The sequence below is a fragment of the Rhinopithecus bieti genome, unplaced genomic scaffold, assembly GCF_001698545.2.
Source record: "Rhinopithecus bieti isolate Rb0 unplaced genomic scaffold, ASM169854v2 scaffold_61590, whole genome shotgun sequence".
Taxonomy (NCBI): Eukaryota; Metazoa; Chordata; class Mammalia; order Primates; family Cercopithecidae; genus Rhinopithecus; species Rhinopithecus bieti.
Window position 1 is genome coordinate 291,670 of NW_016823353.1, and position 12,776 is coordinate 304,445.

Consider the following 12,776-nt stretch of genomic DNA (forward strand, 5'->3'; position numbering starts at 1 on the left):
AAAAAAAAAAAAAAAAAAAAAAAAAGAAGACTTTCTTGAAAAAATGTTTTTGTTGGATGTATGCTTTTATGACAATTTCCACATAAACTTAAACTTCCAGTTACAGTTGTTTTATTCAGCAGAGACAGTGAAGTTCCTTATGCTGTTACTTCAAAAGTGTTTCCTGATTTCTTTTTAATGAATGTCTTAAAATATAAGCAATCAGGACCCTTTAAATAAGGCAGTGTGTTCACAAATCAAAATAGCTTTCTGCTGGCATCAGTTGATTCAACATCAACATGCAGTGTCCAGAATTAATAAGCAGTTCTTTAATGGTTAAATATATTCCAGAAGAGTGTTTATAATTCATTTACAAATGCAGTACTGCGCCAGTAAATGGTTACTTGATCTCTTGTATAAATAATGCCAATTAAGAATTAGTCCTGGAATAGTTTTGAATTTCTAGCTCTGTAGATCAAAACACAATTGTAAATGGTATAAAGACGTAAGAATCATATTGTGATAAAGTCAATCTCAAAAATAGAGAATCCAGACCCTTCCCAGATAATTTAAGAACTGAGAAGTTTTCCTCAACATAAACATGATGGCCCCACAGAAAATAGTAAAGACGCCTTTCAATGTGATACAACTATATCAAACTTGAGAATATGAGTATTTAGATGACCAATGTACAGACATTAATAGGATTTAAAAAACACATTTAAATCTGAAGCAGAAAAAAGGACAATTTACAAAGAATTACGGAGCTCTAATCATCATCAGAGTCTGAATCATATTTCTTTCCTCGGATAGTTTTCTTTTCCAGCTTTGTGAAGTTTGTTCCAAATTTCTTTTGGTTCTGAAATGGTGGCTCCATTAAATTTCCACTAAAATAAAAATTAAAAAAGCATTTTATTCTTTATGATTTAGTACTAGTATACTAAACGGCACAAAAATCTATCTTTGCTCCCTTCCTGTAACATAGAATAAAATTTCTTTAAAATGCTGGTGGGTGTCAAGGAAGAGGTATAATGCTTATATTGATGCTTAATAGCCTTAAACCTTATTTTGTACTACTAAGTGTTTTAGATCCATTTTATTTTCCTTTCTTTTTGAGACAGGGTCTCACTCTGTGGCCCAGGCTGAAGTGCAGTGGTGTGATCACAGCTCACTGCAACCTCCACTTCCTGGGCTCAAGTGATCCTCCCACCTCCGCCTCCTGAGTAGCTGGGACTACAGGTATGTGCCACCATGCTCAGCTAATTTTTAAATTTTTTGTAGTGATAACATCTCACTATATTGCCTAGGCTGGTCTTGAACTCTTAGGCTCAAGTGATCCTTCTGCTTTGGCATCCCAAAGTGCTGGGATTACAGGTATTAGCCACTGCACGAGACCTATTTTCCTTTTTATCATTAATTACGGATTAACATTTGGTTAACACAGTGCTTAGTTGTCATCAGAAATGAGAGAAACCATCACACACCTCCTGATATGATGCATCACTTCCATAACATACCGGCCAACAATTGATAATCTGAATCAAATCTTGAGGAAAGATAAGACAAACCCAAACTGGGAGATGTTCTCCAAAATAAACAGTTTGGACTCTTCAAAAACATCAGTCTTAAGAACCAAAGAGTAACAACGGGAACTAGAGACATAATAACTAAATGTGCTGCGTTTTTGGTATGAAGGACAATATTGGGAAAATGATAAAATCTGAAATACGAGCTGTAAATTACACAATAATTCCTGTTTTAATAATTGTACTGTCGCTATGTAAGAAAATGTCCTCGTTCTTAGAAAATACACATGGAAGCCTTTAGGAGTAAAGGGACACTGTATTCACAGCTTCCACTCAAATGGTTCCCAAAATACTTCATGGTATCTATAAAGACAACGATAAAACAAATATAACATGCTTAACATTGGGTAATATGGGCAAAGGGTCAATGAGGATTCTTTGTATTAGTTTGCAGGGGGTGGTTTCTGCTAGTTTTTTGTGGAGACGAGGTCTCATCTCACCATGCTACCCAAGTTGGTCTCAAACTCCTGGCCTCAAGCGATTCTCCCATCTCAGCCTCTCAACGTTTGTAATCTGGGATTACAGAAGTGCTCCACCTGGCTGCAATTTCTTTAAGGTTTAAAATTACTTCAGAATATATAACTAATAAATATTAATATTTTATGTTAATATTAAGAAAAACGAAACCAATTTCTACAACATAGGAATGATTTTGGCATGTGTAGGAGCATCAGAGAAAAGACGGGAGGGAAATGGGGAGAGAGAAAATGGGAGAGAAACTGTTACTTCCTGAAAGGCATCGTGACTCTGGAATGGTAATTGCACAATTTTACCTGCTACTTTTGCAAATCAAGAAAATGGCAAAAAAGACAAGATGATGTGCTCTGATTTGTGGAATTGGATATTTGTCTGAAGAAGTGGACAAAGAAATGGAAGTTGGATTTTAGATTGTTTTCAAACTAAAACTGTTCTTCATAGCCAGTAATGTAAGCTAGGCATAGAAACCTTTTTGTATTCATCAGCCTCTATAAGTAAAACAGAAATATCTATGTTAAAAATCTATTATTTTAAAATATAACTTTCTTTGCAACAGTCTGCTTTTAATTTTATTTTATCAAAGAGAATCACTTAAGTCAGTATCCATTTGAGTAATCTGGCTTAAATTAGGGAACAGTCAACTCTGGATTGCCATTTTAAGTTTCCAGATTAATACAAAATTAGTGTCAATAGCGTATGTTAAGCTGAAAACTTTTACAGTCAGGAGTACTGTGAGACTCAATGTTACCTATAAAATCAGTTCTATCTGTAAATTTGATTTTGCTGTAAAATCACACTAACAATACACACTTCAAGAAATATGGTTTTCCTTTGAGAAACTTTGTACACCTCAGCCAAAACGCCCTAATTTCATATATGTTACAATTACAAAAATCTTCTGTAAAAATATCAACTATATATGAATTAAAATCAATCTCTTCTTTTGTTAAAAGTTACCTGTAATTAAGAATGTCAGAACAACCGAGTCTCCATTCTAAACTTTCTGTGGTGAAGTCATCTGTATTTCCTAGGTCAGTAAACCCAACAACATAATCCTGTGTTTTCCCGTCTTTTACCAGTGCTAGTGTGGGAATGACTTTGATACGTAGTCTCTCACAAAGGAAAGGTGCTTTTCCACATTCAGTTTCAAAATTTGGTCTCGAGGTGTTTCTTGGACAATATGGCCAGATGTCTGTCTAGTATTTTACATCTGTAAGTAACCACACATAGAAAATTATAAGCTAAAACCACAGATCACTTTTATCAAAATAAATGTTATTAAGGGAAATCTAATTATATAGTTTTTCTATTGTTTGACTCTCATAACATGGCAGCCAACTTGCACTTGTGTCAGATGACCTCACTTCCAGATCAGAGGTTAGTTGCCTCTGATGGGAAAACAGCCTATGAGATTCCAGAAAGTCAGATTTGAATTAATGATATTCTCTTTTAAAATATTAAACATATGCTTTAAGTCATAAAGGAAGTTGCCCTATCTCTCATACAAGAAACTTGAAGAGGAACAAATTGAAACTTGACAGAACTCAGAAGAGACTTACAAGAGTCAGAAATGCATACATGGTGCCATATTTGGAAGTCATGAAGAAAAACTGAATGGCATCGCCAAGGAAAACTTTTTACTCTTAAATACGCAACTCTGTCAGTAAGAAGCACATTAAGACTAAGGGTTACTAATAATATTTAAATAAATGTGGCCATTATGCTTCTAGGGAATTAAAAAATACCAGCAGTAACCTTTTTTTTTTTTTTGAGGTGGAGTCTTGCTGTGTTGCCCAGGCTGGAGTGCACTGGCACGATCTCGGCTCACTGCAAGCTCTGCCTCCTGGGTTCACACCGTTCTCCTGCCTCAGCTTCCCGAGTAACTGGGATTACAGGCGCCCGCCACCACGCTCAACTAATTTTTTTGTATTTTTAGTAGAGATGGGGTTTCACCATGTTAGCCAGGATGGTCTTGATCTCCTGACCTCGTGATCCGCCTGCCTGGTCTCCCAAAGTGCTAGGATTACGGGTGTGAGCAACCACGCCTGGAAGCCATCTTCCAATGAAGAGGGAAACAAAAGTGAGATTTTCTTGGCTGGGCGCAGTGGCTCACGTCTGTAATCCAGACTGGAGTGCAGTGGCGTGATCTTGGCTCACTGTAACCTCTGCCTCCTGGGTTCAATCAATTCTCCTGCCTCAGCCTCCCAAATAGCTGGGATTACAAGCACCCACCACCATGCCTGGCTAATTTTTGTATTTTTAGTAGAGATGTGGTTTCACCATGTTGGCTAGGCTGGTCTTGAACTCCTGATCTCAAGCAATCCACCTGCCTCAGCCTCCCGAAGTGCTGAGATTACAGGCATGAGCCACCACACCCGGCCTGCAATTAGCCTTTAAAATATCCAGATGAATCAAAATTCTTTGGCAGTGGAGTTGGGAAACATACAGCTGTTCTTATGCTCAAATAAAGCTTGAGAACTACCTCTTTAGATGACTATCACACAAAATACTTCATGGTTCTTTTTACCAGTAAGCTTTTTATGCACTTGATGTAATTTTTCCTGAACTAGGTTTGGGTCTAACATAAATTACGTGTAACCTTGGTGCCTCATCACTTTTTCTCCCTGGATATATCTTGTCATATGTCCCTCATGTAGTTCAGTAATGAGATTTTAGTGAAAATTGTAAGAGAGAACAAATTAATAAATGGTTTTAAATAAAGCTCAAAACAAATGATAAATGAATCTTCATATGATAAATATGTTCCTGAAAATTTGTAAATAAATCAACTCCATACTTTAACTGCAGTAAGGAACGTATTTTTTTTTTTTTTTTTTTTTTTTTTTTTTTTTTTTTTTTTTTTTTTTTTTTTTGAGATGGAGTCTTGCTCTGTCACCCAGGCTGGAGTGCAGTGGCACGACCTCTGCTCACTGCAACCTCCACCTCCTGGGTTCAAGTAATTCTCTCGTCTCAACCTCCTGAGAAGCTGGGATTACAGGCGCCCACACCATGCCTGGCTAATTTTTGTATTTTAATAGAGTTTCACCATATTGGTCAGGCTGGTCTCGAACTCCTGACCTCAGGTGATCCATCGGCCTCAGCCTCCCAAAGGTGCTGGAATTTCAGGTGTGAGCCACCACACCCGGCCACGAACCTATTTTAAATAAGTCTATGATTATACCATTTGTCAATCAATTTCCTTTTTTTTGTTTTGAGACAGAGTCTTGCTTTGTTGCCAGGCTGGAGTGCAGTGGTGTGATCTCGGCTCAATGCAACCTCTGCTTCCCAGGTTCAAGCAATTCCCCTGCCTCAGCCTCCTGTGCAACTGGGACTATGGGCACGTGCCACCAGGCCCAGCTCATTTTTTGTACGTTAGTAGAGATGGGTTTTCATCATGTTGGCCAGGATGACCTCGATCTCCTGACCTCGTGATCCACCTGCCTCAGCTTCTCAAAGTACTAGGATTACAGGCATGAGCCACGGCGCCCAACCCGTCAATCAATTTATAAAAATCCAAAACAACAGTCATGGTATAAATAGCTATAGGCCTTTATGTACATTTAAAAATAACTAAAAGAGTATAATTAGATTGTTTATAACACAAAGGATAAAAGCTTGAGGTGATGGATACTCCATTTACCCTGATGTGATTATTAAACATTTCATGCCTGTGTTAAAATATCTCATGTACCCCATATTTACCTACTACTACCCACAAAAATTTAAAAAATAGCAATAGGCTTAAAACATGGGTTCAGCCGGGCGTGGTGGCTCATGCCTGTAATCCCAGCACTTTGGGAGGTCAAGGTCAGTGGATCACCTGAGGTCAGGAGTTCGAGACCAGCCTCACCAATATGGTAAAACCCCGTCTCTACTAAAATTACAAAAATTAGCCAGGTCTGGTAGTGTGCCCCTGTAGTCTCAGTTACTCAGGAGGCGGAGGCAGGAGAATCGCTTGAACCCGGGAGGCAGAGGTTACAGTGAGCCAACATCATTGTCACTGCACCCCAGCCTGGGCGACAGAGAGACTCTGTCTCAAAAACAAAACAAAACAAAACAAAAAATCCAAAAAAACATGGGTTCAAATCTTTTTTTTTTTTTTTTTATTATTTAGTATCTGAGTGATACTAGGTGAGTCACTTAATTTCTCCAAATCTTGATTTCCACACATGAAATACAGGAATAATAAGAAGTGCCTCTGAAGATTATTGTGAATGTTCTAGGGATAATATACATGAAAGCATCCCACCTACTATGCGCTAGAAACTTTGCTAATATATAAAGTTAACTGGATGATTTTGATTTTTCAGTTCTGTTTGAAGGTGAGTACTCCTGGTGATGCAGTGTTTATACACCAATCAAACGTATTTATTGACTACTATGTGTCGGGCAGTTGCCTTAGGGCTATGATCCCACAGCACAGTGGGCCACAATACAGGCAAATGCTCTGCCTCTACAAAAACAACGATCTAGTTGGGGAAGACATACAAAACACAAGTGAGGCTGGGTGCCGTGGCTCATGCCTGTAATCCCCCAACACTTTGGGAGGCCAAGGTGGATGGATCACCTGAGGTCAGGAGTTTGAAACCAGCCTGGCCAACCTGGCGAAACCCCTTCTCTACTAAAAATACAAAAATTAGCCGGGTATGGTGGCGGGTTCCTGTAGCCCTGGCTACTCGGGAGGCTGAGGCAGGAGAATCACTTGAACCTGGGAGGTGGAGGTTGCAGTGAGCCAAGATCCTGCCATTGCACTCTAGCCTGGGTGACAGTGTAAGACTCTCTCTCAAAAACAAAAAAACAAGTGGACAAATAATATTTTACATACTAGTATATTTATATATCACTTCATCATATTTGTCAGAGGTTGGCAACTTTAGGAGTGTGTGCCAATGGGAGATGGCTGTGTACCACAAGGGCAGAGGTTTCTCTGATACCTTTCTACCTTCCTAATCCCTTCTCTCACTGTTCCTCACAAGGGATTTCACCATCTCAATATTTTCTTTCATTTTTATTCTCTTAGTCAATGAATACCAGGCAATCAATTCTTGAAAGGTGTTAACAATGAAGCTGTTGGGTTGTGAGATGAAGACAAAGGGGCAGGCAGGACACAGAAATGAGAAAGACAGCAGGGCCAAAACCACAGTGAGTGCCAGAGACTGTAGAGCACAGTGCTTGTCTGTCCCGGGTAGGCAGGTGCCAGTCAGCAGATGACTGCCATTATAGTTCCAACTATGCTATTAGTAAGTTTTCTGATTTTTTTAAAGAAAAATTCCGAACGTGGATATTTTCTAAAGGGGTTATCTCTCAATTTTTAAGTGTTGGCAACTAATCAAATCTGTGCACAAAACCCCACAAAGGCTTGGGTCCTTTGGTTTAAGATAATACTTTTTTTGGGGAGGTATTAACATTTTATAAGAGATCGGCCTCCTTAGAGAGATTCGGAGACGTAGGGTGGTCTAAGAAAAATCACTTCTCCTTCCAGCCAAGACTGGTATATCACAATACTAGAGGGAAATAATTACTGTCATGCTGATAAGAACTTTAAGTGGGCTGAGTGCAGTGGCTCAAGCTTGTAATCCCATCACTTAGGGAGGCCAAGGCGGGTGGATTCCGAGGTCAGGAGATTAAGACCATCCTAGCTAACACGTGAAACCCCATGTCTACTAAAAATACAAAAAATTAGCTGGGCGTGGTGGCAGGTGCCTGTAGTTCCAGCTATTTGGGAGGCTGAGGCAGGAGAATCGCTTGAACCCGGGAGGTGGAGATTGCAGTAAGCTGAGATCTCACCACTGCACTCCAGCCTGGGCGACAGAGCGAGACTCCGTCTCCAAAAAAAAAAAAAAAAAAAAAAAAAGAATTTTAAGTGTACATTTCTAAGATGTCTTTAGAATTAGCTAGTGAAAACACAATTCAAAAACATAAGCTGTTTATATGGGAATACTGACTTTCAGTAATATTCATTTATACTTTTGCAAGAAACTGTTCTTTAAGTTACTCCTTAAAATAACGATTAACTTTTTTTTTCTCTTTTTTTTTTTGAGATGGAGTCTCACTCTATCGCCTAAGCTGGAGTGCAGTGTCACAATCTCCACTCACTGCAACCTCCGTCTCCTGGGTTCAAGCAATTCTCCCACCTCAGCCTCCCCAGTAGCTGGGACTACAGGTGCCTGCCACCACATCCGGCTAATTTTGTAGTTTTAGTAGAGACAGGGTTTCTCCATGTTGGCCAGGCTGATCTCGAACTCCTGACCTCAAGTGATCCGCCCCCACCCTCGGCCTCCCAAAATGCTGGGATTGCAGGCTTGAGTCATCGGACCCCCACCTGCTTAATACTAAATAACATATGAGAGAGTACAATGAAACAACTTAGGAAGTTTTTCCTTTTAGTTTTCTTCATTTCTCTAGTAAGCCAGTGTATCTTTATCCAAACAATTCACTGTGGTTTTTTTAGAAAAAGTCACAGATGGAAACAAAGTTACCTGAATGCGGAATCTCTGTAGAAATGGCAAACCACTTTTTTACTCTCCTTGACTTCTTGAAAAAAGTCTCTTTCACTAGGGATTTCTCTGTATTCCCCATGTCCTTTAGAAAGCCATTCCTAATTTGGAGAGAAGCAAAACATTACACATGTGAAATCTCTCTTTCAGCACCACTTGACATTTTAAGTATCCAAATCACCGTCATATTTTGTAATGAATTTAAAAACAAACCAAAAAAACACTTTTTTTTTTTTTAGTTCCTTCAAGTAGGGAATGAAGGAACATGACTCTCAACAGCTGTTGTTGCCTGTTCCCAATATCGTGGCTATATCACAATACTGGAGGGAAATAATTACTGTCATGCTGATAAGAATTTTAAGTGAGCCAGGCGCGGAAGCTCAAGCCTGTAATCCAGCACTTACGGAGGCCAAGACGGGCAGATCATGCCTTTTTTTTTTTTTGAAGACAGTTTCACTCTGTCTCCAGGCTGGAGTGCCGTGGCGCGATCTCGGCTCACTGCAACCTCCACCTCCCGGGTTCAAGCAATTCTGCTTCTGCCTCCCAAGTAGCTGGGACTACAGGCAGGAGCTACCATGCCCACCTAATTTTTGTATTTTTAGTAGAGATGGAGTTTCACCATGTTGGCCAGGATGCTCTCGATTTCTCAACCTTGTGATCCGCCTGCCTCGGCTTCCCCAAGTGCTGGGGTTACAGGCGTGATCCACCATGTCCGGCCCAAAAGTTGTTTGTTTGTTTTTGAGAATGGGTCTCACTAAAGTTGCCCAGGATGAAGTGTGGCGGCGGCATGATCATAGCTCACTTGCAGCCTCAACCTCCTGGGCTCAAGAGATCCTCCTACAACAGTCTCCCAAGGAGTTGCGACCACTGGCGCATGCCACACCATGCCTAATTTTTTTGTTGTTTGGTAGAGACAGTGCTTTACTATATTGCCAAGGCTGATCTCAAACTCCTAGGTTCAAGCAATCCTCCCACCTTGTCCTCCAAAAGTCCTGGGGTTACAGGCATGCGCCACTGTGCTTGGCTGAAGTCAATTTTATCTTGTAGAGAAATGAATTCCTTTTAGCAATTTACTTTTCTGTTTCTACTGTCAATACAAAATTAGTTTATGGACAGTGAATGTCTCTACAGCATGGCCTGGGTTCAAGACAATTACCTGTCTTTGTAGCTTAAAACATCTGTTTTCTCAGAACTTTCAAAATAAAAGTTTAGACTTAAGAGACTCAGAGTGTAAATATCACTTAACTTTATCCATGTACTCTTAAACTACTAAAACCAGAAGCATTTGATCCAAGTTACTATAAATAAGTTTTTTAAAAATAATGCTCATGAGGCCAGGTACAGTAGCTCACGCCTGTAATCCCAGCACTTTGGGAGGCCGAGGCAGCTGGATCATCTGAGGTCAGGAGTTAGAGACTAGCCTGGCCAACACGGTGAAACCCTGTCTCTACCAAAAAAAAAAAAAAAAAAACAAGAAATTACCTAGCCGTGGTGGTGGGCACCTGTAATTCTAGCTACTTGGGAGGCTGAGGCAGGAGAATTGCTTGAACCTGGGAGGCAGAGGTTGCAGTGAGCTGAGATCACACCACTGCCTGGGCGACAGAGCAAGACTCTGTGTCAAAAATAAACAAAAATAAAATAATACTTAGGAGATAAACCCAATTCGTCTTGGGGAGAGAAGGAGGATACTGCAGCTCTGAGGCTCAAGAGCCCTATCTGCTTCTGATAACCACCTTATAAATCTTTAAAAAGCATCTACACCGGCACTAATTGTTAGAAAGGTCTTCTCACACTGAACTGCAATACATCTATAACTCTGGTCTGCGGATTCCAGCTTGGGCAAAGATGAAAGTTTTAATCTCTTTCCCATGTGGGCCCTTCACACATCTCATATTGCCTAAGTTTTCCCTTCTCCACACTGAACACTTGCAGTTCCTTTTAACTGTTCTCATATGACAAGATTTCTAGAGTTTCTACTCTTCCAGGATATCATCTAAACACACTCTAATTCACCTACGTCTTCCTAAAATGTAACAGAGGTCTGAATCCAGCCTCCAGAAGGGGTCCAACCAAAGAGCCAGGAAGGCCATCTCCCTTTCTCCTCTGGACGTCAGTGAACGTGGCCCAGACTGTATTAGTAACTGTGGTGTCCAAATCACATCCACTTACATCGAGCAGACATCCCACAGGAGACCCTCATATTTTCTTATGTGAAATTTCTATACACAGTTTAACTCTCAAATACAATTCCTCAATGACATATGACATTTCACGACTGCTTTCACAACTTACTAATGATATGTGCCCTTAAAAAGTATTTGTTAGGCTGGACGCAGTGGTTCACACCTGTTATCTCAGCACCTTGGGAAGCTGAGGCAGGCAGATCACTTGAGGACAGGAGTTTGAGATCAGCCTGGGCAACATGGCGAAACCCTGTCTCCACAAAAAACATGAAAATTAGCCAGGTGTGTTGGCACACACCTGTAATCCCAGCTCCTCAGGGGCTGAGGCACAATAATCACTTGAACCCCGAAGGCGGAGGTTGTGGTGAGCCAAGATTGCACCACTGCACTCCAGCCTGGGTGACACAGCAAGACCCTGTCTCAAAAAAAAGTAAAAAAAAAAAGTATTTGTCTTTTAAAAAGCTGCTATTTCTAGGCTGGGCATAGTGGCTCACGCCTGTAATACTAGTACTTTGGGAAGCTGAGGTGGGCAGAACACCTGAGGTCAGGAGTTTAAGACCAGCCTGGCCAACATGGAGAAACCCCATCTCTACTAAAAATACAAAGATTAGCCGGGCTTGGTGGCAGACGCCTGTAATCCCAGCTACTCGGGAGGCTGAGGCAGAAGAATCTCTTGATCCCGGGAGGTAGAGGTTGCAGTGAGCCAAGACTGCCACTGCACTTCAGCCAGGGCGACAGAGCGATACTCCATCTCAAAAAAAAAAAAAAAAAGCTATTTCTTTTTCATTATTTATTCTCAGGTATTTAACCAAGAGGTTGAAGACCTGAACCTGTCCTGGCTCCTTTGAGGGAGGATGTGGCCATTCCGAACCTCTACCAATGCTCAGGGCCTCTGCTGACACATTCACCACACCCCTGTGCTCTCAGCATAGCCCCTTTAGGACAGCGTGTGCTAAGGCATCTGCAGAACAGAATCAAGCAGGACGGGCCTACCTGAGGCATGGCAGCTAGGCAGCACCTGGCTCTCAGTGGCTGTCACCCAAGCCTCTGCTTAACTCCTATTTCTCACCTTATCCCTCTGTTCTGCTCCCTACCTAAGTGCGCCAGCTCTAGTTAATAGTAGGAGGGTGCTTGGCTGACAGGAGAATATAGATTCGCCTAGGCCTATTAAGTGCTGATCTCCCCAATACCCTCATGGATCAGAAAATCAAAATTACTGTATCATCTAATTACTGTATCATCTCTTATAAAAATAATATCTACACAAATCACTAGGTTTCTTGCCTATTTCCAGAAAACATTTTAATAAAAAAGATCTATTAAAATGCAATGAAAGTTCTAAACTAAGACCTGAATTACTCGATGACAAATTCATTTTAAATTGATTTATACATTCATAAAAAAAGGCCTATAGCCGGTTTGCCTTAGTTGGTTTTAATTATAAATATTCAGACCACTGTTTTGAACTGCCAAAAAGTTCCTTTAAGACATGATTTAACGTATATTCATCACGGCGAATCAGGTGAATTCCTAGTTACAAATAATTATTTGTAGTTGCACATTAGCAATTAGTACTTAAATGTGACCATGAAATATGAGTTTGTGGTAGAACCTAAACATATATTACCTTAAATTCCAATACTCCGTCCTCTGCATACTAATTATCAGCCCTATACTATGAAAAGGAGCCAACTGGGCCTGGTGTGGGGTGGCTCATGCCTGTAATCCCAGCACTTTGGGAGGCCGAGGCAGGTGGATCACTTGAGGTCAAAGTTCGAGACCAGCCTGACCAACGTAGTGAAACCCTGTCTCCACTAAAATACAAAAATTAGCTGGGCATGGTGGTGGGCACCTGTAATCTCAGCTACTTGGGAGGTCAAGGCAGGATGGGCAATAGAGTGAGACTCCCTCTCAAAAAAAAAAAAAAAAAAAAAAAAAAAAGAAAAAAGAAAAGAAAAGCAGCCTATTTTCTTTCTAAAATAGGGTACATGTAAAAGCCATATAACATACTCTACTTTAGAAAACTCAAAATATAAAAGTTGGACTCATTCATA

The 12,776-nt window shown here is 40.5% G+C and overlaps 1 protein-coding gene across 1 annotated transcript in view; it reads right to left on the reverse strand.

Annotated features, from left to right (window-relative positions):
* Positions 1-94: 94 nt before the first annotated feature.
* The window catches only part of TXNDC9 (thioredoxin domain containing 9), a 19,603-nt gene continuing 6,921 nt past the window's right edge, over positions 95-12,776 (reverse strand). Inside the window, 4 exon segments of the mRNA XM_017861362.1 lie at positions 95-866; positions 3,000-3,191; positions 3,193-3,252; positions 8,522-8,640. Of these exon segments, the coding sequence (XP_017716851.1) occupies positions 749-866; positions 3,000-3,191; positions 3,193-3,252; positions 8,522-8,640 (489 nt within the window). The 3' untranslated portion in view covers positions 95-748.